Source organism: Zosterops lateralis (genome assembly GCF_965231275.1).
Source record: "Zosterops lateralis genome assembly, chromosome: 9".
Classification (NCBI taxonomy): Eukaryota; Metazoa; Chordata; class Aves; order Passeriformes; family Zosteropidae; genus Zosterops; species Zosterops lateralis.
Window position 1 is genome coordinate 16,704,554 of NC_139769.1, and position 23,690 is coordinate 16,728,243.

The 23,690-nt window shown below is 43.3% G+C and overlaps 1 protein-coding gene across 1 annotated transcript; it reads left to right on the forward strand.

Annotated features, from left to right (window-relative positions):
• Nucleotides 1-3,902: 3,902 nt before the first annotated feature.
• On the forward strand, nucleotides 3,903-20,588 carry EPHX4 (epoxide hydrolase 4; the record flags this gene model as incomplete). Its single annotated transcript, XM_083867169.1, has 7 exons — nucleotides 3,903-4,145; nucleotides 6,955-7,040; nucleotides 10,442-10,599; nucleotides 12,630-12,758; nucleotides 14,803-14,906; nucleotides 15,824-15,972; nucleotides 19,686-20,588. The coding sequence occupies 7 exons, from the start codon at nucleotides 3,903-3,905 to the stop codon at nucleotides 19,918-19,920; spliced, it is 1,104 nt and encodes a 367-aa protein (XP_083723295.1). The 3' UTR covers nucleotides 19,921-20,588.
• Nucleotides 20,589-23,690: the final 3,102 nt, after the last annotated feature.

Below are 23,690 nucleotides of genomic sequence, written 5' to 3' on the forward strand. Positions count from 1 at the left end.
GTATGGACTGGTACTTTTGTCCCTTCAAAAACTAATTCCAGCTTCCATGACTCCATACTGTCATGACAGATTAAAATCACAATGTCAGTGCTGCTAATGTTAATCTGATAAACCCTTTATTTGCAACCTCCAAGTCACTTGGAGAGGATAATCAGTTCCTGTCTCCAGACAGAAGGCTGAATCCAGAGGTAAGGGAGATGGCCTCCAAATATAAGTAACAAGCCTCTAAGGCCTGTTTGCCCAAAGCCATGAACACACTCAAAGATGCAGAAATCCCACTTGGGTAGATGCCCCCTGCAGACAGCAAGCTGCTTAAATAAACTGTTAGCTACCTAACAGTCAAAAGGTCTACTAAGTTCTGTTACGCCATTCATTTATCTTTATCATTTGTGGAAACAGCTGCTTTAACATGTCACTTGCATACTTGTGTCTAGGCTAGTAGATTGTATCTACATATAAATGAAAGGTAAGATATTAGCTTAAGAAGTTCCTCTGTCACTAATAAATGGAATGTGGTAAATTTCTTACTCTCAACTGAGTTGGTCAGGCTACAGAGGCAGAATCAGTGATGTGCAAAGTTGTCCTCTTTTGTCTCTCAGAGAACCAGGATTAGTTGAGCTGACAAAAGATAAACAGGCAGATGGCACCTTATGGAGGGCAAAGCACACTGTCAAAGCACATAAGACCATCTGCCCTGGGGTTTGTTTGGCTTGGCACCCATTACAACAATAATTTAGAGCAGAAGTGAGAAAATCAAATTATAAAGAAGACAGAAAAATAATTGTCAGGGCTCTTAATTTTTCTTATTCCTATGACATGTAGACTATTCTAAGCTTTCTTCTGCACAATCCTGGAAAATGCGTGGAAGGTATTTGCCTCTACAAACAGGTTTGCCACACATACGTGGACAGGGTGGTCCTAGAGTACAAAGTGTTCCTAAATAATAGAGGAATTCTACATCTTCCTTGGAAAACAGCACAGCTAAGGCAGCACAGGTGGAGGTGCCCAGAGATCCTGCATTAGGGTGTGCAGCAATTTATTTGTGTAAACACTGCTCAGAACTGCAAGGTCACCAGCACTACCTTCTTCCCAGCTCTGATACCAGATCCATATCCACTACCTGAAGATGGCGCAGCTAAACTCCATAGCCAAAAGGTTTGTATAATTTAGAAGTCTGACATAAATATTGAGCTTGTTACTGATGAATAAAATAAAACGAGACTTGGTTCTATTCTTGTGAAAAAAATTGCTCTGCTTCTTTCTTTGTACAAGTGCTGCATGGCTTGGTCAAACACCTTTGTACAATAAGGCGCATCATGGTTCCATCTTTATTCCTTCTTGTGTTCTAGATGACTAAGGGAATTTTGTGATTGTTGTGCCTAAATCTTTCATCAGCAGCCTTTCTTTGAAGGCAAGTGAAAGCTTGTGGTCAGTTTCAGGATTTAAAATGTGTTTTCCAATTTTTCTTAGAGGATGTTTTCTGGTAATTAACTCTGATTACTGGTTTATAAAGAAATTTGATGGCTACCATGATATAAACAACAGCATTGGTTGTTTTGCTCCTGCCAAACTTCCTAATTTATCTAACTGGGTCGCTGGTTTACTGAGGTGCACTTCAGGGGAAATTCTGCTGCTGCTTAGTTTGATATTGAGAAGTTGCAAAGGCTTCTTCCCTACCAGAAAGGTCATTAGCACGAAGTCTGATGCATAAGAAATGAGCTGTATGTTAATCCTGGGGTTGGCGGTGTGAGTAATCTGAGCACGAAGGGAAAGCTCAGGCTCGGCAGGAATGATTCATGTAATCCTACTGGAGTCTGCAGAGGTCGGGGTCTGAACTGAATCATCTGCATCTGATGTTCCTTCTCTCCTTGCCCAAGAGAATGAGGGAGCCTTAAACAGCCCTGCACCTTTTTCCCCAGCAGACTGATAAAGCTCTTGACCTTAAGTTTGTAAGGCTTGTGTTCAGACAAGGAGCAGGGATCATGAATAGTGTATTCAGCATTGGCAGCTGATACAGGTTGCTGGTATTTAATTTGTGTGATTGATAACAGGAAGCTTGGAAGCTTTTTATAGCTACTTAAAATGTTATCTCTAGTAATAGAAAATAAATTCATATTAGGGTTGTAACTTGTTTAAACTTTTAAATTCATAAAAATGCAGTAATAGGCCATTCTTTATAACATTCTTTTCTGCTGTGTTAGTTCATTTTATTTCGTTTCTCTAAAAAAGGAAAAATTTTGACCTTGTTGAAACCAGCATTAATTCTGTCACTGCCTTCAATGGGCCTAGGATTCAGCATCAGCGTCTATATTTGTAAGTCTGAATTTAGAACAAGTAGGAGAAAGCATTTGGTATGTTACAGACAAAAGTCATCTACAAGCTGTAGATGCATAGTGAATAATTATATATATTCTGTCTGCATATATGCTTATCCAATTTTTTTAAAAAGTAGCTCATTGATTTTCATATCTTAGAGTTAACAGATGGAAGGTGTCTTTGTATCAGCTTCTACTTGCACTGCTGGACAGAGCAAAAATATTTCCTGGAATAAATATTTCTTGAGTTCTAATCCTACAGACTCATCTAAACCAAGAACAAATTTTGTTTTTCATTAAATTCGTAAAATTTGGCAACCCTGCTCTCTGCAAATGGCAAGAAGCTGCACATAGGCCTACACATGAGCTGTGACTCTCATGTGGCCTCCAAAAGCCTTGAACCTGTCCACATGCTCTAGTCTGAGAAGCAAAGGACCTGGGAGAAAAGGTGAGCAGGCCACGCAGTGAGTTAGATCAGGATTTGACATGCAAGCTCAACTACACCTTTCTTGTAGTCAGCAAATACCATGTCAACATTTTATTATCTTCTAGAGCTATATAACTAATTTCTTATAATTTCTTAACTTTTACAACCTGTAAAATCAATTGCTTCATATAGTTACACTTGTACTCACAGTTTTGGATTATGTGAGCTATTCCAGTTTTAAATTACCTGTTACCCTGCATATCAGTAGGTTAACAGGAGACAGACTGGAGGTTTTCTTCTTACCCTGGCATCTGTGGCCTGGTATGAGACAATGACTCCTTGGTGTATGCTTGGGTGATTTACTGATGGCCAGGCAGGGAATTGTTCAGCCTCTATCAGCCCTCAGGAGCTGAGATATTGATACAGACTAAGTTAAGTTTAGGCGATTTATCTTTTTAAGAAATATTCACTAGTAATAGCATATAATAACTAAAATTGCAACTACGTTTACAAAATCACCTTTAAATGGCTAATAGTGAACAGCAGTGACAGAATGCAGTCCTGAAAAGCGCTACGTTGTGAGCACCAGCCCCATCCGTGCCCGCAGTTCCGCACCCCTGCACGGCAGGCGGGTCAGGGCGCCCAAGGGCGCTGGGAGCGCGGTGGCGGCGGGGCCTGGGGCAGGCTGGGCGGTGGGCACGGCGCTGCTCCCGCTCCCGGGGACATTCCCAGCGCCTCTCGATGTGCCTGCCGGCCCTGCCCGAGCGCGCAGGTGACACGGCCGCGCCCCGCCGCCCCAAGGCCGGCTTCGCCCTCTTTCATCGCCAAGTGTCCGGGGAGCAGAGCCCTCCTTGGCCGAGCCTTGCGCGGGCGGGCGCGACCCCGAGGCACCGCCCGGGTCCGGCGAGCCCGGTTCGTGCGTGCGGCCGCCGCTGTGCCCGGGGCTGTGCCCGGCGCTCTGCCTCCCGGCGCTCTGCCCGGCGCTGTGCCCCCCGGCGCTGTCCCCGCCGCTGTGTGCCCGCTCTGTGCCGGCGGCGCGGGGCGAGGGCCGCGGGGCGGGCGCGCCGCCGCTCCCGGTGCCTCCACACGGGCGGCTCCTGGCGGCGGCGGCGGCGCTCCGAGCCCCTCCCGGCCGGCGGGGACGGCGGCGGCGGGGCCCGATGGCGAGACCCGGCGCTGCGTGCCCTCCGCCCGCCCGCCGGGTGATGGTGGCGGCCCGGGCGCTGCTCTTCTGGGCGCTGGTTTACAGCTACTGCGGGGTGTGCGCCTGCATCGCCGGGCTGCGGCTGCTCTGGAGCATCGGCCGGCGGCCGGGAGAGACCTTCCGCTGGGTGGTGCGGGAGAACCCCCCCGCCTGCCTCAACGACCCGTCCCTGGGCACCCACTGCTACGTCCGCATCAAGGTGAGGGCGCGGGCGGGAGGAGCGGGCCCTGCTGGGGGCGCAGACACCACCCCCGCGCTGTGCACGGCACCCCTGCCGCCTGCTATGGGGGGAGAGCTGTGCTCGGCACCCCTGCCCGCCCTGCTGTGCGAGATTATCTGTGCATGGCACCCCTGCCCGCTCTGCTATGGGGGGTGAGCTGTGCTCGGCACCCCTGCCCGCCCTGCCGTGTGCGGTGCACGGACATCCCGCCGGCCCGGCCGTGCCCGCAGAGCCGCGCGCATCCAGCGCCTGCCGCGCTGCCCGGGAGCGGTGCCGTGCCCGGCCAGGCTGCGGGGCCCCGGGTGGGCGGGGAGGGGCTGGTGGTCCCCCGCAGTCCAGCGCTCCCCGCACCGCCCCTGCTCTCTCTGCTGTTTAGGGTTTGCCCAGTTGCCCCGGAGAGCTCGTTCCGTGCATCCCCGTCACAGGGAAACGTAGAGCAAGAAGCGAATTGCTGTCCCTCGGGTTGTACAGTTTAAGCCACCAGTCAATTTCTGTACTTGTCTCAGGTCTCCACCTGTGATTTTCTCCTTTACTGAATGCTCTAAATGAGGCTGTATTAGCTCGGGCTCTTTTGCAGTTATAGGTGAGCAGAGAATGCACAGCAAGTTTTGTCAAGTGCTGTTTTTCATAAAATAAGCACAAAGATCTCTGTTCCCGGGGTTCTGTGCAGATGGTTTTGTGCCAGGCAGTGCTAATATAAATTAGTGAGCCTCAGTTTGTCATGATTTGCTTGTTTTCTTTTGCTAACATCATTAGGAGGCATGTGTGGGCTTTTTCACTCATATGACATGTTCTTTTTTCCTGTAGCACAGAGCAGTAAATGAACAGGCTGCTGGGGAAGTGAAAGGGGCATGGCAGCAATAGAAGAGCATTTAGGGGCAAATCGAATTGCTGTCAATATGACAGCTGATCACTCATTTCAGGAAATAAGAAACTCTTGATGTTGCATAACAGCAGGCTAATGGATTGCTGTCCAAACACATCTATCCTACAAATCCATTCAGATTTCAATAAAACAGTGTTGGAAAAGGTGGCAACATCCTATGTCTGTTCTGGGGGATGAAAAAGGGAACAACAGCAACTGAAAAAGTCGAGGATGGGCTTAGTTTGGGCCACATGATAGTTAAACTGCTGCTGTACAAGTGGGGATGAAATTTTCAGGAGTAAGGGGAAGTTCTTTAAAAGCAACAAATAGATTAAAATAAAAAACATGGAGGGTAAATCCCAAGAGGATGCTGACTGAAAGAAGCAGCATGGAGGAGGGCTTATCCATTACTCACTAAATAAGAAACTCTGGAAGGAGAGTGAGAAACTTCTATTTTTATGTAAAATATAATAAAATATATTTTACTACATGTATTTTATATTTTATATTTAAATTATATTTAAATACAAATAAATAATATAATATAAAATTATAAAAGGAGCAAAGGCAGAGTGACTCTGGAGACTGATACAGATGATGTAATGGCCCCAAAATTTACTAGGAATTTACTTTTACCTCTAGGGGCTTCAAGTTCATTGGCATCCCAAAGGTGAAATATCAGTGTAATTAGAAGCAAAACTGAGAAAAAGTCCCTATTATATCCAGAGCAAGTATAAAAGAATCCAAATAGTTCCCTCTTCAGAGCCCTTTCAAGAATGAGATTGTAAATTAATGAGTTTGCTGCTCATTAGTGACTTATGAGTGTCAAGGTACCTCAGAGCATTTGAAGCATCTTTGGCAAGAAAACCTTTTTTGTATGTATTTGTGATCTTTGCCCTGATGTTAGCTCTTGATGTGCAGCAAAGGCATTGAGTTTTTCTTTCTTTTTTGAAATAGCAGAGACAGTGCAGGCTTTGACATTTGCTCAGGAGCTGTACAACCCTTCCTCCTGTAGTTTCTTTCACATGACTTCTAAACAATATTTTGTGAGGTAACTCCCAACTTCTGTATCCACTTCTGTGTCAGAATTCAGTAAAACCTCCAGGCCATAACCGCAATTTGTTTAAATTCTACTGGATTTGACCTTCAGTCAGTGTAAGCTTGTGTACATCCATTCAATGGCATTTCAGTGTTCAGCTTCTACAATAAGTAAGTTTCCTGCTTGTAATTCTCATAAGACCCATTTTCTTAAAAGATGCATCAGAAACTGACCATTGACAAGGCAGAAAGAAGATTATAACATTAAAGCTTAATTTTCTGAAGTGAATCTGGAACCTAGAATGATAAAAACCAGCAATAATGTGTTGCTTTCTAGTTACTTAATTTTGATTGCTTTTGGTTGTTAAGAATCCACATGGTCCTTTATCATGTGAGAATGCAATGTGATGGTTTTAAATAGTTGCATAATCTTACCAGCTAACTGAAAGATCGGGAGTGCATTTAAAGTCTACTGCAGTAAAGTCTTTCTGTGAAGCACATGACTGTGTGTGTGGAGCAGTGTGCTTGCTGTGACAATATCCTGCATTTCCCAGGGCCTGTGCCAGGCAGTGCTCTGGCAGAGGCGTTTGTGTGCTCAGGGCTGGGCTGGCCCACAGGGACACAGCCTGGCAGGGATTGGGGATGGACCTTCCTGGAAGAAGCTGTGCTGGCTGTGCAGGGTGTGGGATACTCAGCACTGCCGGGGTGTAGCAGATACCTGATCTCAGAAGTACAGAAGGCTTCAGCTTCAAAACTAATAATTTGATGGGGTTTTAGGTGCAATATATTGTTTCTTGGAATATGGTCTGAAACCATCATCATTCTCAAATCCCAAAATAGCAGTTCTATGTAGCAATAAATACACTTATTTTTCTCTTATTTTAGGATTCAGGGTTACGATTCCACTATGTGGCTGCTGGAGAAAGGGGCAAACCACTCATGCTGCTGCTTCATGGCTTTCCAGAATTCTGGTAAAACTCACTTCACCATTTTCTATTATAAAAGAGGCTGCATAAGATACCCAAAGATAAACATCTCTGCCTAAATATCCCCAGTGTGATCCCTTATATGTATTTATGAATACTAATGGCATGAAGTTTCAGTAGGCAATGAACCATTGAAACCTTTTTTTAACTGCAGCATCTGCAAAAAATTTCCTTCAGACTAACACAAACCAACCATCTTTTTTGTACTGTCAATCCATTTTTCCTCAGGTATGTACCCTTTCCTGTAAACTTTGTGAAGGAACTGCTAATTTAAAATAAATTTCCTTTTTGGATAGTACTTGTATCATATGGCTAAACTTATGAATTATAGCAGAGGGTATTAAAATCCATTAAGGATCCATTATTATATGTTAAGCACGGCCTGTATTGCTCCATTTATTAAAAATACTATACATTAATTTTTGGCTGGGGGAGGGGAAGAACTAGGAGTTCTATAGGCTATTGTACAGCCTAATTTCAGAATGCTACTCAGGGAAAAAGGTTCTATTATTAGTTCATCACAAGATGAATGATGAATCAAACCCAATCCTAAATGTTTGTTTATAACTATGAAAAGCAGTCATGTGTCCAATGATTTAACCACATTGCTCAGGCTGTCATTGTCAGGTTTAGCTAGTGAAGCATGGCTTACAGAGCTTGCACAGAAAAACCAGTAAGGGAATAAGGGAACTACTAATGCCAGTAATTCAGCAAGGTAAATGATCCTTCTCCTTTCCAAACTCAGCTGTGGGGCTGGAGGCCACTGCTGGAACTGTGAGTTTCAGTCTCTACTCAGGTCATCCCATGCTACACTGACCCAAGTAGAAGAGAGGTCAGTTCTCTTCCCTCAGCAATTTCCCCTAGGTACTGATGCCCTTGAGGGTGATGGGACAGTCACATTTATGTTAAATTTTCAAAGAAGCACATTATTCTAATAATAAATTGCTATCTAAAATTACTAAAGCTGTAAACTTTGTTTGAAAGGACAGTTAGATGGGAAGGGTATATTCTATTCAAAATTATGCATATAAATATGCATAAAGCATATTCTAACACAGGCAAGGAGACTACAGCTTATTTTCCCTATGGAGGAATAGTGATGGGGAAAATAGCATTTTATATACATATTCTACTGAGATCAGGTATATTATTTTTAAAACACAGGAAGTCATTCTTACAGTTTAGAATAGTGAGTCGTGCTGTAAGTGGCAGCTACTAGATTGTGTTGTCTGACCATTCAAAAGGGATGAATAAAAAAACCTGTTAAGTAGGTCACTGGGACCACCAATAGCATACTTTCTATCACTGTTTTTAAAAAGAACACCACATGCTAATAGTCTGTAAACCAGTCATATTACCAATATTTGTGTCAGGTTGTTCATCCACTCAGTGAATACTTTTTCATTCAGTGATTGTTCTGAGAGCAAAAGATAAAATAACCACAATTTAAGAGAGATGTAAAGCAGCATCAAATTTGTATTGTTTGTCTAGGAAAACAAAAGGGATATTATCCACAATTACAGTTCTTAATTTTAACAAATCCTCTGCCTTCAAACGTCTCAAGGTTATAAATAGGACAAATACAACCAGACAATAGTGACCACTAAGAGTGATAGATCTGTCTGAGGGTGACAGATCACTAAAAAATGTAACAAACCAGAGCCAATGAGTGTTGTAGATGCATAAGAACTTGAAAATAAATAGACTGTGGAAGGTCAATAATAAAATACTTGAAATTGAGCGTAATGTGTTGAGGCAGCTGAGTACTTAAAAGTTGTGTGTGAGCTGCTTTTTATACTACTTGCCTTTTAGAAAGAATGTGATCAGAAAGTCTCAAAATAGATTCAACCTTATGAACATGGAGGCATTCACAACTCAATTTCCAAATTCTGCTTGCAAAGCAGTTGTCCAATAGTTGTATATAATTTGGGATAAAAGAGTTTCTTTGACTATAAAACCTACCCATTTGATAGGTCAGACATTTGGAGACCGATGGATTGTTGTGAAAACAGAGGATGAGAATAGCTTGTAGACATTTTCTGAAAACAAAAATTAGTTGATTTATTTATTTATGGGCCAGGTTCTGTCTTCTTACTGAAGTATATAAAATAGCTGCAACAGTTACCATGGTGAATTCAGCTTCCAAGTCATTATATAACGCCTTTAAAAAATTCATTCCTGGGCATCTCAGCTAAACCTTGTCTTAGCATTATCTAGCACTGACATGAAAATGTCCTGACTGTTTTGTTTATATGAATACAGATTCGTATTACTGAGTGTTCCTGTAACATTTAAATTCAAAATCCCTAATGGGCTGGGGGCAAAGGTAAAGTGGAAGAGCCCATGGTCTGATATAGACACTGTTTGGATTAAGGTAGAATTCTGTGCATCACTATTACAACCACCAATGATCCAAATGTCGTATATCCTCTATCTGAAACTGTTGAAATAAGCAGAAGAGCTAGATTCTAGCACAGAGAGATGCAGTCACTGTTATATATGTCCAGAGGGATCATGTTTTTCATAGATCAATTACAGTGTAAGATAAGGCCATGTCTGTCTTGGTACTGGCTATCCTGAAATTAATTTGGTTTCAATAACAGCTGAAGAGCAGGTAGTTCTTGCAGGATAAGACCCACCATTTTCTTTTTATTTTTCCTTCATAACGCACATATAGTCACTATATAGAGTTACAGAGTGAGAAATAGCCCAGGCCTTTGCCTGAGTTCTTGTCTTTTGGTGTATGTAATGCTATCACTCTTTTCCATGGAAACACAAGGATGAAATACTTTGTCTAGTCCCAACACACTGAGAGAGCTTGCTATGCAACAGTTCTGGTACAGAGACACAGATGAAAGTGTACACAGAATAAATCCTTTAAACTTCATCAAGATCATTTGTTATTAACTGGATTTCTTTCTTTGGTTTATTTAGTGTATGAAATATCTGACATTCTTTTTCTGAATAGAAAAAAAAAATGCAAAACATGGCTGCCACAGAGAAGAGAAATCTTTTCAGACCTTACTTTTTTGATGCTACTATGGCTCCAAGGATTAAACAGAACACTCCTCCTCGTGCTCTGGTTTATGCCTGCTTCCTTTGCAGCAAAGGGACTGTGCCAGACTCCAGGAATTGTTGAAAAACCCTGGCTCTGGCCATGCCCCCTTTCTGGCAGCTGTACTTTGTTACTGGGGAATTTGAGAAGCGAGCACAAAACTACTGCAGCCACAAAGGACCATCAGCACAGCACAGAAAGAAAAAAGAATCTTATAGCAAACAAAGCCATGTTAGTTTGCCCTCAAATATTTGGGTGCAAAAGCATTGAGTGCATTTTTTGTATCATACTGCTTGACCTTGTAACTCCAACTTTTTTTCCCCTTTGTTAGGTATTCTTGGCGCCATCAATTGCGGGAATTTAAAAGTGAATATCGAGTGGTGGCCCTGGATTTGAGAGGTTATGGAGAAACAGATGCTCCTCCTCACAAAGAAAATTACAAGTTAGATTGCCTGATAGCAGACATAAAGGATATTTTGGAATCTCTAGGTGCGTTAGTAGAAGAAAAACCTACTTGACTCATAAATGACTTGATTTTCTAGGGAAAAAAACCCACATAAATATCTAAGACTGGGGATTTATTATATGTATATTCATTACAGATTTGTATAGATATAAATCTAAGGATACTAATATTTTTGGACAATTATAAATGAAAAAGGTTTGTTTTCTAATTACAGTGTGTATGTCAGTATAAGCAATATGTAAAGATGATTTTTCCATCATGAGTTTTGAGAAGAAAATTCATATGTGCTGTAAAATCTAGCTGTACAAACCTATGGTCTTTTTCCCTAAGAAGTTTTTACTCCTAACCACTTGCACTTAGTGGATAATGTTCTGGGTTAGAGTCTTAAAGCACTTGCAGACCAAGGAATTTATATCAGATAACATTCTTCTTACACAAACAAAACATAATAAATATAGTGGGGTTTACAGAGATGATGAAAGTACATCTGCTGTATTGAAAAAAAAGCCCTCTGAAAATACTTCTCCTGCACAACAGTCAGTTCTCAAGAGCTGAATCACTCTGTCTTACACAACAGTGAGAGCAGAAGGGAGAATGAGGGCCATGCTGCTCTCTGAGGCAAATACCCACTGCAAAGGTCTAGAGCAGAAGTGCAAAATTTGTCCCTCCAGTTCAGTTTGAAGTGTCCCTGTTTGGGTGATAAATTGTAACCCCTGGTGAAGGGTATTTCCCTTCCACACCAAGAGCAATACAAGGGATTAGATTGTCATTCTCTGAATCATTTTAATTCCCCAGATACTCTAGAAAGAGTAAAACAACCTGCTGCATTTCATATGAAGAAATAATAAAGCAGTGATTCAAGTTCTGAGATTTGGATTTAGGATTTGCTTTGCTTGTGATATTTGAGTATTGGCAAAAGATTGGGCAGGCAGTCCTCACACAGTGTTGACATTTTCCAGCCTTTGCTGGTTGTGTTAATCTCCATGGTAATGCCATGGTTATGCTTGAGAAGTGCTCTCAGCATAATTCAATTTCAGAGGGATTTAATTTTTTTTGGAAAAAGCACTTCAGAGCTTTGTTATCTTTGTTTGTCCTAATCCCAAGTTAAATTCTTTTGGAGGACTCAATTACATCAAAAGTGCTCCAAAAGATTTCTGTCCAAGAGGGTTTATATAAGGCTCTTTGACAACTGTCTCCAAATTTATGTCAGAATTCTAAACATCTTGGCTTTTATATGTTTCATTTGTAGTCTGTGTGCTCAACATTCCAATCCACAAGAGGAGGGTGATGTTATCTGACACTACAGTATGTTGTTTTACAGCAGTGGTTAAAGAAGGGGTTGTTAAGCTTTCAAAACACTTGGTCACTATCCTGCCCATGCTCTTTCTATTGCTGCTAAAATACAATTTTTATTGATGAAAGAACAAGTATGTGAATGTCCAGAACTTTTAAAATTGCCAACAGCTTATGGAGAAAAGCTATGGGCCTCCTAAGTATATAAATGGGAATGTTTACACATGCTATATATATGGCTAATAAATGTAATGGCCACTTTTTGCATAAGGATGCCATTGAGTGCTTAGATAATTTCTGATATTCAGAGAAATTCATTAGGATTAATTTTGTTCTGGAGGTGCTCAGGAGATTGCTCAGTCTTCTTGTCTGCAGTTTCAAATTCCAAACTCCCTACCCATGGCAAATGTATGTGTGTTACAATGACTGCAGACTGAACTGTCTGTCTGACCCTGCACTGGCCGAGATGTGAACAGAGTGGCCATCTGCACACTGAGTGACTTTAGGGTGACATGGAGGTAGTATAGTTAAAGTTTAATGATGTCAAATTAAATACTTTGAAGTATTTGTAGATTGTTGAACTATAACAGTGCCCTATTTTTTTCTGACCGTTACTAATGGAAGCAGTGCAGTATTAAAGTTACATTATTAAATGTGCTGAACCACCTATTTAGCCCAATAATGATACTATTGTATGTGATAATTTCTGTGGATACTAATTCCTTTGAAATAAAAGCATGTATCTGTGTTTATGTGGTAGGATACAACAAGTGTGTGTTGATTGGCCATGACTGGGGAGGAATGATCGCTTGGTTAGTGGCCATATGTTACCCTGAGATGGTGACTAAGCTGATTGTGGTTAATTTCCCGCATCCTTCTGTATTTACAGGTAAGTTTTACAGTAGTGTTTGTTAATCCAAAGTATCTGCATTTTGGTCATGATTGTGTTTGCTTTGAGGACCAACAGCCTGCCTCAGTAGATGAGCTGCCAGTGCTCTATGGCTCTCACAGTCTGGACTGTATTTTATGAAGCAATAAGATATCAAGAGTTTATTTGACTTCTGGAAATAAATTTATTGTAGGAAGTGGGAATGCTTGCAACAAAAGTTACAGGTTGTTTTTTTTTTTTAATCCTTGAGGGTCCACAAATATAATTTTTCATACACATAAATCTGTTTTGTTCCACTTTATCAGGAAAAAATTCCCAAAGAGGGATGTATATTGTGTTACACTTTGGTAAAGGCCGCGCTGCATTATTAAATCTGTGTAAGCCTGTCTTGGTATGAATGGGAATCAGACATTAGAATTACATCCTGATTTAGGTGACAAGTGACAATTTATGATCTGGTACGGTATTCATTGGAAGAAGTCTTTCCAGGTACTTACTAGATGCTCAGAAATATACCAGTACTTTGCTGAAACAGGACTTGTTTCGCTGTTTGCTGTGTGATAGAGTTGAGTTTGTCTACTACCCAGAATTACAAAACATTTTATAGAACGGAAGTATATCAACATTCAGTAAGGAAAAGGAAAGTACTATCTCAGTAATTTTATTTTTTTTCAGTTGCTGGCCTTACCCTATCTCCATTTAAAAAGTCACCCCATTTCCCCATAAATAGCTAAGAATATTCAGCCCAGCTTTAATTTTCATTTCAATTGAATATAAATCTGACCTTACACTGTGGGATCAGCCACACCATCCACATTTGTTCTCACAGTGTTCTTGGGCACCTTTCTAAGATAGTAAAGAACATTTTGCCAGGTGGTTAATCCACACTTACCCATGGAGAGGTTTGTTCACCACACAAGCAAGGAGGAGCTTTTTGCAGGGTTTTCACTGAGAGCAGGAACAAGGTTGTAGAGAAGACAATTGCATTTTATTAAAATGTTTGTTTGCATATTTGTTGAACTACAAAATCTGTTCTGTAGCTTGACAAATTGTCCCTACATTAAATTTATTCTACTTTGGATTAAAGGAAAATACAGTTTCTAAATAGTACAGAAAAGTAAAGTGATCAGTGCTGACAATGATCCATCAGGAAAAATATTATGGGTGATGTAATTTAAGAAAGTATAAGATAAGAAAGTTTAGAAGATAGCAAACACTTCAATTTATGTTGGCTTAAACCCCAATTTTTTTCATTGTCAGAATTAATAATTCTGGGATATGTTGTGTGTTGGGAATGCAGTTTTTACATTCCTGAATTTGCATCTGTAAAGGAAAAGTTCTAGACTTCCTAGTACCTGCACACATTGTGTGCTTGCTTTGAGTATTTGAATGTCAGTGTTGCCTCTTGAAACTCAATGGAGACACAGATTTACAATCAAAAAATAAAATAGTCAATGCAAGTTTGTTATATATAATTTTCTTTTGCTATATATGCTTCTAAGTCTTTAAAAATTACTGTAAAAATCTTTAAAAAGTGACTCTATGTAACCTTGATTACAGTTCTTGAAATTGCCAAAAAGATACTGTTAGAAAAATTTTATACTTCTATGAACAGGAGTGATGCAGTCTTTAGAATGTCAGTGGATCATCATCTACAGTTCTGTGCATCACATAATTGATGAGAGAAATACCTATTGATGCCTTTTATTCCATATCTGGAAAAAAATGCTTTGGACTAGCTGCACAAATAGATCTTTAAGTGAAAACCTACCATGCAATTAAACTCTCCAGTGTTGCTGTCATCACCTAATCTTTGGCAAACTTTTGTTTTGCTGGCTATTTCTACTAACATTTATAAAAGAAGTATCTTTTAACGGCCCCATCATATATTTACTCCTGAAACAATAATCATCTTTTGTCACACAGCATACTTTAATGTAATATTTTTAAAACATTCCTTTAAGTTTATAAAATTGTAATACTAATAGTAATTTTGTTTGAGCCATCAGTTTTCATTTTTAATTCATGGACATTTTTGTTTCAGAATACATTCTACGACATCCATCACAATTGATTAAATCTGGTTACTACTTCTTTTTCCAAATGCCATGGTTTCCTGAATTCATGTTTACACTAAATGATTTCAAGGTGAGCAAAATGAATGCTCTTGTTTATATATCTAACTGTGAGTAATGGAAGAATTGCCACCTGCATTGATCCCTTCTGATGTAGTCATAATTACTGGAAAAAATATGGAGCTTTCTTATTTTTCATCTTAAGCTTTATATAAATTAGCATACAAGTCCATAAGTCTCTGAGATTAACTCTTACTTCTGCATTTCTGGGAGGTGCTGAGGGATGCACTTTTAACCTCCAGCACTGCAGTGCATTAGTGAACCTGAGAGTCAGCTGTGCCCATACTAGGGGGACACAGATGGTGCCTGGGGAATTCCTGCTGACTTCTCTGAACTTCCTGTGTGCAGTGGGACATCCTCTGATCTCTGAGCCTGCTACAGGCAGTGTGGGAGTCTGGGCATCACATTCTGCCCAGTGATTCATTCTGCCTGAGGAGCCAAGGCCAACACTTTGTATAACCTGAAATAGGCAGGAGCAGATAGAAAAGGAGGAGGCAGCTGCAGGATACACCCTCCTACACACCAACAGCCCTGTGCAGAGCCCCCAGTGCTGCACACACAGGGCACAGCCAGCTGGGAGGTCATGAACCATCCTCCCTCCTGCCCCATCACCTGTCCATCCCAAAAACAGATATGTGCCTGCACTTGCCTTGCCTGTCACAGGTAGCAGGTCAGGATGCAGTAACTTGGTAATACTGGTATTGGTATTATATACTGGTATATAATATACTGGTATTTATCTGTACTTGATTAAAACATAACTCATTTTAACATGAGTTCAAAAACTCATTTGAGCCATTCATTGTACTTTGAACATAAATAGATTTATAAATATGTATAAACAGATTTTAGAAAGATGTTTCCTGTTGAAGGAGAGAAACCCCATTTTCCAGCTATCTTACATAATATTTTTTTTTCTTGCTTTTGTAGGTTCTGAAAAGTTTATTTACCAGCCAGGCCACTGGAATTGGAAGGAAAGGCTGCAGATTAACTGCAGAAGATATTGAAGCTTATCTCTATGTCTTTTCACAACCTGGAGCATTAACAGGACCCATTAACCATTACAGAACTATTTTCAGGTCAGTATAATATTCCCAAAGGAAAATATTCTAGAGTCCTCTGGAGCCCAAAAGTGTTACTGTGGCTCCTCTCCTGCTGCTGAACCAGGGGAAAAACCCCAGGTGTGTTCTGAGGCCCCCCTGGTGGGCACAGGTACAGCAGTGAGAGGCCAGGACTGTTCTGTCAGGTGTCCACACAAAACAGCAAAACAAGCAGAGTGCACATAAGCAAAATCTTTGTTTCAAAATCTAATAAAGCAAAGACCCTTCTTCATTCACAGCCTCCATGGCAATCCCAAAAATCCACCTTAAATAATACTTTAAAATTAATATCAGTTAATTGTTTGCATTACAATTCACATTATGATAATATCTTATCAAGGGGTTATATTATTATATACTACTACTAGATGATATGGCATCCAAGAATGTTACCCTCACTTGGAACTTTACAAAACCACATCTGGCACAATTCTGCTGTTTTTAAGCTATTTCTTTTTTTTAGACAGGTGGGAGAGGTAACTTTTATAACTAAGCCTAAAACTAACCTGCCTTGGTTTGGGTTTGGGGTCTTTTTGTTCCTTTATTGGTCTTAGTAGACTCACTTCATAGAGTAAAACAGAGCATCATAATAGGAAATATTTTTGCAAGATAAATATTATTTTCTCAAACAATTTTCTAATGGTTTTAACTTTCCTGAAAGGAATTGGCTTGGTCTTACAGACTGACCCCCCCCTTTTTATCTACCAAAACCAGTGCCAGAAGTGTTAACTCTGCAAATATTCTACTTAGAGCACTAACTTGAAGGATTGTATCAAGAAGAATGCCATTGAACTTGTTTTTCCTTTACTATCTCCAGTCTTCAGCAGTGATAAATGTCCTGCATGCTTCTCTAGCAAAAGACCAGCTTCCCAATACCCTTTAAAATGACAATTCCCTGCTTGCTCTGAACTCGGGCAGTGGTTGTTTGAATTAGATTAACTTTTCCTTTTCCGTAGTCCAAATTTACTGCCACTTTTATTGCTCTTTCTGTGCCATCCACGCTGCCACTGTCAGGACAGCAATCAGCAGGGAAAGCACTGAGAGGAGAACAGGGGTCTGAGCTGGGTGCTGAGACAGAACTGGAAGCAGAGAGCAGAAAGCCAACCCCAAGCAGGGCTGACAGTGGGGAATAAAGGAGGTGGCTGTGCAGATGGCAGTACACTGATTTAGAGCCGTGCAGAGAGCAGCCGAGACATCATCCGGGGTGTCCAGGGCCAGGGGCTGCTCCCAGCCCCGCAGCCGCTCTGCAGGAGCCCCGGGCAGGGCTGGCAGGAGCTGGGAGGGATCAGCGCCGAGCCCTGCTCGTCCCATCATCGGCCTCGCACCTCGCTCGCTGCCTGTGCAGTCACCAGATGCTCCTCTGAGAAGCAGCAAGGACGTGCCTGCGGTGGCTGAATTGCTCTGGGAGTCACAGGGGACAAAGGAAGAGTTGTGAATGTTTAGATTATTGTTTCAGGCCTTTTCAGACTCAAAAAGAAAGTGTAGTGTCAGTTAAAGGTCAGAAAGTATCTTCACAGCTGTTAATTCCTCTGTGTGTTTTGTGTGTATGTTTGTGCATTGTTTGCTTTATTCTTCTAATGGAAGTACCCCTACAGTGAATTCAGAGAATCCTATCTAGGGGCCATCAGCCACAATGCAGCAGGCTTGGGACTGGGATGAAAAAGATCAGTCATTCAGTTCTTGTCATCAGTTCTGATGGTCACACCTTAGGGGCTGGGAATCCTTAAATACGAGAACTGGATTGGAATTTTCCCTTTCTCTCATCTAAGTCATTAAGCAGGACTTGGATGCTATTGAGTTGAATTCACCATAACTCCCAGTGGGCTGATACTGGTGACCCATGTGTTAAAGGTGTCCAACTCATTACTATCCACTTGGAGTTTCATTCTTCAGAGCCTAATTTTTCTGGAATGTTATTTCCAAAGAGGTGATTGAAATAACCTACTTCCATCCATCACCAGTACATCTTTTCATAAATAGCACAGTAGTCATTCCCTTCACTATATATTAAATACAAACACTTTGAAAAGAAATCCATAATGTTTTTCTATAGTGCTTGCTTAAGAGACATAGGTAAGAAGATGGAACTTCAATTTCTTCTGATATGCCATTTGTTTAGAAAATGGGATTAGTTCTCCTAGAACAGTTAAGAAGTACTTCACTGTTTACAGAAAATCTGTATAACAATGCTGTATGAAGGTCTGAGTCTTTTTCAATGACATTAACATTTCATTAATGGAACTTCCCTGTCTAAATGTGAAATCTGTGCATTAATTGTTATTAAAGACAATTTCTAGAAACTTCAGGCATGATATAATTTCCCATATTCCAGACTGAACAAAAATATGGTGTAGTTCATAGGCAATGAAAAGTGACAAAAAAGGCTGTAAAAAGCCTGATAGAGTTTACCTAAGTGAAGCTACAAATCTTGCAAGGCACAAAACAGTAAACTCTACAGAACTGAAGAAACACACATCAATAGTGAAGAGATCCAGGATATTGGATTATAAAGTAAAGAGATTACAGTAAATGCACCGAATCAGATCATCAGATTATCAATTTTTAAAATTGGTACTATGAATAAGCTGTGGTTCAGTGGGTGAGGCCAGGTGGTTTGCAAAATGAGATTTAAATGCACTGGTAAAAAAGGCCATTTTAAGAATTCTTGTAATTCATCAGTCAAAATGAAATTATTACATGAAGTGATCTTTTATTAACATTTCTTGACTTCACATGTAAATAGAGAGGAAGAATGTCTTCAAAGTCTCAATTTCTTTGTCTTACTTTAAACTAAGACATGTCACCTTCTTTGTCTTGCTCTTTTTAGAGACCAGAGTCTCTTAACTAACTCCTAAGTTTAAAACTAGTGCTTACATATGTCATAAAAGTTTATTTAGGGTTTTTTTTAATACATTACTGGTTTAAAATAATCCTATTTTTGCATTAATATAATAAAGATTTGTATCTGATCAGATGAAATCTCTTTTGAATTGTCACAGCTGGTCTGTCACTGTATGCGGCTAAAAGTAGGCAATTCAAGCTTAGTTAAATTTTTTAGCATCTTTGAAATGTGCTGGAATAAATTCTGAATAAATTCTGGGTTAATGCTGAAAAGTTTTTCATTCTAGCTACTTGCATCTTTCATAATGGCTCTAATATGAGGTAATATTTATAAAATATTCAATCTTAACTGCATTAAGAAAAAAAACTTTTTAAAAATACTGAAAGTTTAAGTAGGTCATTTTGGTAGAACTTGGAGTCACAGGGGTTTTTTTGGTATTGTAGAAGATATTGTGTGTTGAAAGACAGACACTAAAAGATCACACTCACACCATCAGGTTGTGAGATGAGAAAGAAAGAAGTTTATTTTGGGTTCAGGGTTTAAATAGGTTTTGGGGTTTGATCAGCGATTGGGCCATGAGGTTGACACCTCTCTGACCCCACTGGTCAAACCAGAAGTCCATCACAGAGAGGAATGCAAAAACAATTTACTTTGTTTATGTTACAATGTGAGAAACTCTAGTACAAGAATGTAAACATCAGAATCCAAATAATCAAAACAATAATTGTGGAACCTAAAATGTTTACAGTGAAATTCACTGCATTGATTTCAAAAGCTGTGTTGAATGAAACATGTCTTGGTGATTTTTTTATTAAAATAAGTCCTAACTAAGTGTGTTTTATTTTTAAAGCTGCCTACCTCTGCAGCACCATGAAGTCATCATGCCAACCCTGCTGTTATGGGGAGAAAGAGATGCGTTTATGGAAGTTGAGATGGCAGAAATTACAAGGATTTATGTTAAAAATCATTTCAGATTAACTATTTTGTCCGAAGCCAGTCATTGGCTCCAGCAGGATCAACCTGACATAGTGAACAAGTTGATATGGACCTTTCTTAAGGAAGAGACAAAAAGAAAAAGAGAATGACTGTTTGTACATGTTTTAAGGGGTCTAAATAAAAGCTCTTTGGATTTAAAACCTAATTGTTATCAGGGCCATATTTCCAGCCTGCCTTCTATTTTGAGCTCTGTTAGAGAAAAGTGTTTTCATTGTACTGTACATTTGGACACTAATCTTACAGCTAAAAGAAGTGAGTATGAGAATATATGGTACCAACATTGGTTTTACTTGTATACTTGTATTTTGCACATAAAAACACCTGCCTTAAAATACATATGTATTTGTACAGAAAGAAAATCATGGAAAGTTGCTTGGTTTTGTTTTCTCCCTTGCTTTACAGTTTTAATGTGTGGTGCCTTTTACAAATTTCTAATGAAATAATAGAGTGGTGCCATACTGAAGAAAGTCACAAGTTTTCATTCTAGATTTGCCTGAATTTTTTTAATGTATTTTATCATTAAACAGTAATTAACTCTTTTTATCTATATTTTAGCATACTGAACGATTGAAAATTTTCTGGGTACGTTTCTAGTCTTCAAGTAAATAATGATCCGTATCTTGTTGTATTGTTGAATGCAGCTGCTTTGTGCAATGTGTTTTTCTTTCTTGACTAAAAAATGTGAAACCTGTACACTCCACATCTCTGAACAAGAACAATGGAAAATTAAGATATAACATGTATCAAATCCACCTCTGTCTAATAAAATGCAACTTACACAACTCTCTTTATTTTATCTGACTTCTTATGGAGAGATTTGCTGAAGCTGAGAACTGGGTCTGAAAAGCTTGAGTGTCTGGTCTGGTATTCAGCCTGGACACTCATGCTATGATTGTTATGATTTCTTGAAAATAATGCCTCATTGTTGGCATTATCCTTCCCATGTCAGCAACTTCTGTTCTTGTCTCCAAGAACTGCTGCCAGGTTCCTGTGTTTATAGGAGGAAGAGTCACAGTGATTATGGACACAAAGGGTAGAATTAACTTGTGTGTGATGGCAGGGGACAAAGTGAAAACAAGCAAAAGTATGAGACCACAGAATAGGTGTCACCTGCTATCAGGTTTCCAAAGCCTCCCTCTCCCCCTGCAGAGCAAGCCCAGAGCCCTGGAGCCAAAGGTGATCCAGAGCCACTGGGGGAGGCATCAGGGTCAGGTGGCCTGACCCAGCTGTCCACATCAGAGCAGAACAGAGCTGGGGATACTGGGGAGTCCCAACACATCCCCACACCGCCATGGGTGTCATCTCTTCTGTCCCACTGGGGCACTTGCTGCAGTCCCTGCTCAGTGTTCCCCTCACAAGGAAGGGCCAAGCGCTGCTGTCTGCCCAGGTTAGCTCCTGCCTGGAGACCTGCTCTCGTCCCCTTCTCCAAAGCCCAGAGGAGCCTCCTCAGGATCATGACAATGGTGTTGAACTTGTCTCCTTACATCCACCACTGGTACCTGCCTTTCAAGCATTTTTCCCTCAATACTTTCAGCACTTATCAACTCAAATAGTTACGTGCTTCTCTTACTTACACTATGAAGATGAAAAGGCTCTCCCTTGTCTCAGGAGGTGGCACAGGGCAGGGGCACAGGGCACGGACACAGGGCAGGGGCACAGGGCACGGGCACAGGGCACGGGCACAAGACAGGGGCACAGGGCAGGGGCACAGGGCATGGACACACAGGGCACGGACACAGGGCAGGGGCACAGGGCAGGGGCACAGGGCACGGGCACAAGACAGGGGCACAGGGCAGGGGCACACGGCACGGGCACAGGGCATGGACACAGGGCAGGGGCACAGGGCAGGGGCACAGGGCAGGGGCACAGGGCATGGACACAGGGCAGGGGCACAGGGCAGGGGCACAGGGCATGGACACAGGGCAGGGGCACAGGGCAGGGGCACAGGGCATGGACACAGGGCACGGACACAGGGCAGGGGCACAGGGCATGGACACAGGGCAGGGGCACAGGGCAGGGGCACAGGGCATGGACACAGGGCAGGGGCACAGGGCAGGGGCACAGGGCATGGACACAGGGCAGGGGCACAGGGCAGGGGCACAGGGCATGGACACAGGGCACGGACACAGGGCAGGGGCACAGGGCAGGGGCACAGGGCACGGGCACAGGGCATGGACACAGGGCAGGGGCACAGGGCAGGGGCACAGGGCATGGACACAGGGCAGGGGCACAGGGCACGGACACAGGGCACGGACACAGGGCAGGGGCACAGGGCACGGGCACAGGGCACGGACACAGGGCAGGGGCCCAGGGCACGGACACAGGGCACGGACACAGGGCAGGGGCACAGGGCAGGGGCACAGGGCATGGACACAGGGCAGGGGCACAGGGCAGGGGCCCAGGGCACGGACACAGGGCACGGACACAGGGCAGGGGCACAGGGCATGGACACAGGGCAGGGGCACAGGGCACGAGCACAGGGCAGGGGCACAGGGCATGGACACAGGGCAGGGGCACAGGGCGGGGCCGCCGCGGAACGCCGGGCCGGCCGCACGGGGGCGCTGCGCTCGGGGGCGCGGCAGGAACGGCCCGCGGCGGGGCGGCAGGGGGCGCCCTCCCGGCGGCACGGGCACTCGGCCGGCCGAGGCCCCGCCCCATCGGCGAGGCCACGCCCTCCCCTCCCTGTCCCTGCCAGGGGCGGGGCCAGGCCAGTGGCGCGAGCCCTCATTGGCGGAGGCCCCCGCTGGCCCCGCCCCGCGATTGGCGCGGGGAAGGCGCCGCGTCCCGCAGGGCGCGGGTCCCGCTCCGGTGCCGGTGCCTGCCCGCGCCCCGAGTGCCCTCCCGCCGCTCCCCGGCAGCGCGGCCGCCCGCCGCCAAGGCACCGACTGCCGGCGCCGCTCCGCGCGTCTGTCGCCGTGCCGGGCGCGGGGCGGAGTGGCAGCCGGCACATGGCGCGCTGCGGCGGCGGCGCGGCGCCGAAGGGCCCCGGCCCGGGGACGGCGGAGCGGCAGCGGCTGAAGGAGGCGCTGGCCGAGCAGCTCCGGCAGGACCTCGACAGGTGGGCGCGGGGCGGCGGCCGGGCCGGGGGCGGCGCCGGGCGGGGCGGGGACTGGCGGTAACGGTGCCGTCCCGCAGGCTGCTGGCGGACGGGACCCACTCCGACGTGACCTTCCGAGCGGGCGGCGAGGAGCTGCGGCTGCACCGGGCGGTGCTGCTGGCGCGGGCGCCGCTGGTCTGCCAGGCTCTGGCGGGGGGGCGGCCGCAGCTGGACGGCACGGAGGCCGCGGAGTTACGGGAATTCCTGCGGTGAGTGCGCGCCCGCGGCGGGATTGATGGGCTGGCCCCAGCGCCGCCTCTCTTGTGTCCTGCCTCGTCTCTTTTCCCGGTGCCAGCACCTGTTTTAAAGCTTTTCCCATTCAAGGCAGTACCCTCCAGCCTTCCTGCAGAGTTTGCAAAGGACTTTTCTGTAACTTCTTTCCTTTCCTCTGCGTTTGTTGTGCTGATGGCACGTGGCTGTACTCTGCACCTTGGCGTGCCTTTTTTATGGTGTGTAAAGGATTCGTAATAGAAAAAGAGAAAAAAACATCAAAAATCCTTTGAGATTGTATGTGCGTGCTAAAACCCTTTTTAGCTAGATTCCCAGATGAAAGCAGCAAATAAAACCCATTCTCGGCTCATGTTTTAAAAAGTTGTGGATATAGGAATCTAGGAGAACTTCAGCAAGTGGGATGACAATGCATTAAGTTGGAAACTCATCTCTCAAGTCCTAGTGAGCCATGGGCTAGGCCAAAGCACAGCTTTGATGCACACGGAGGGATGATGATGATCCCGGAGGGAGGTGTGTGGGCTGGCTGCTCCC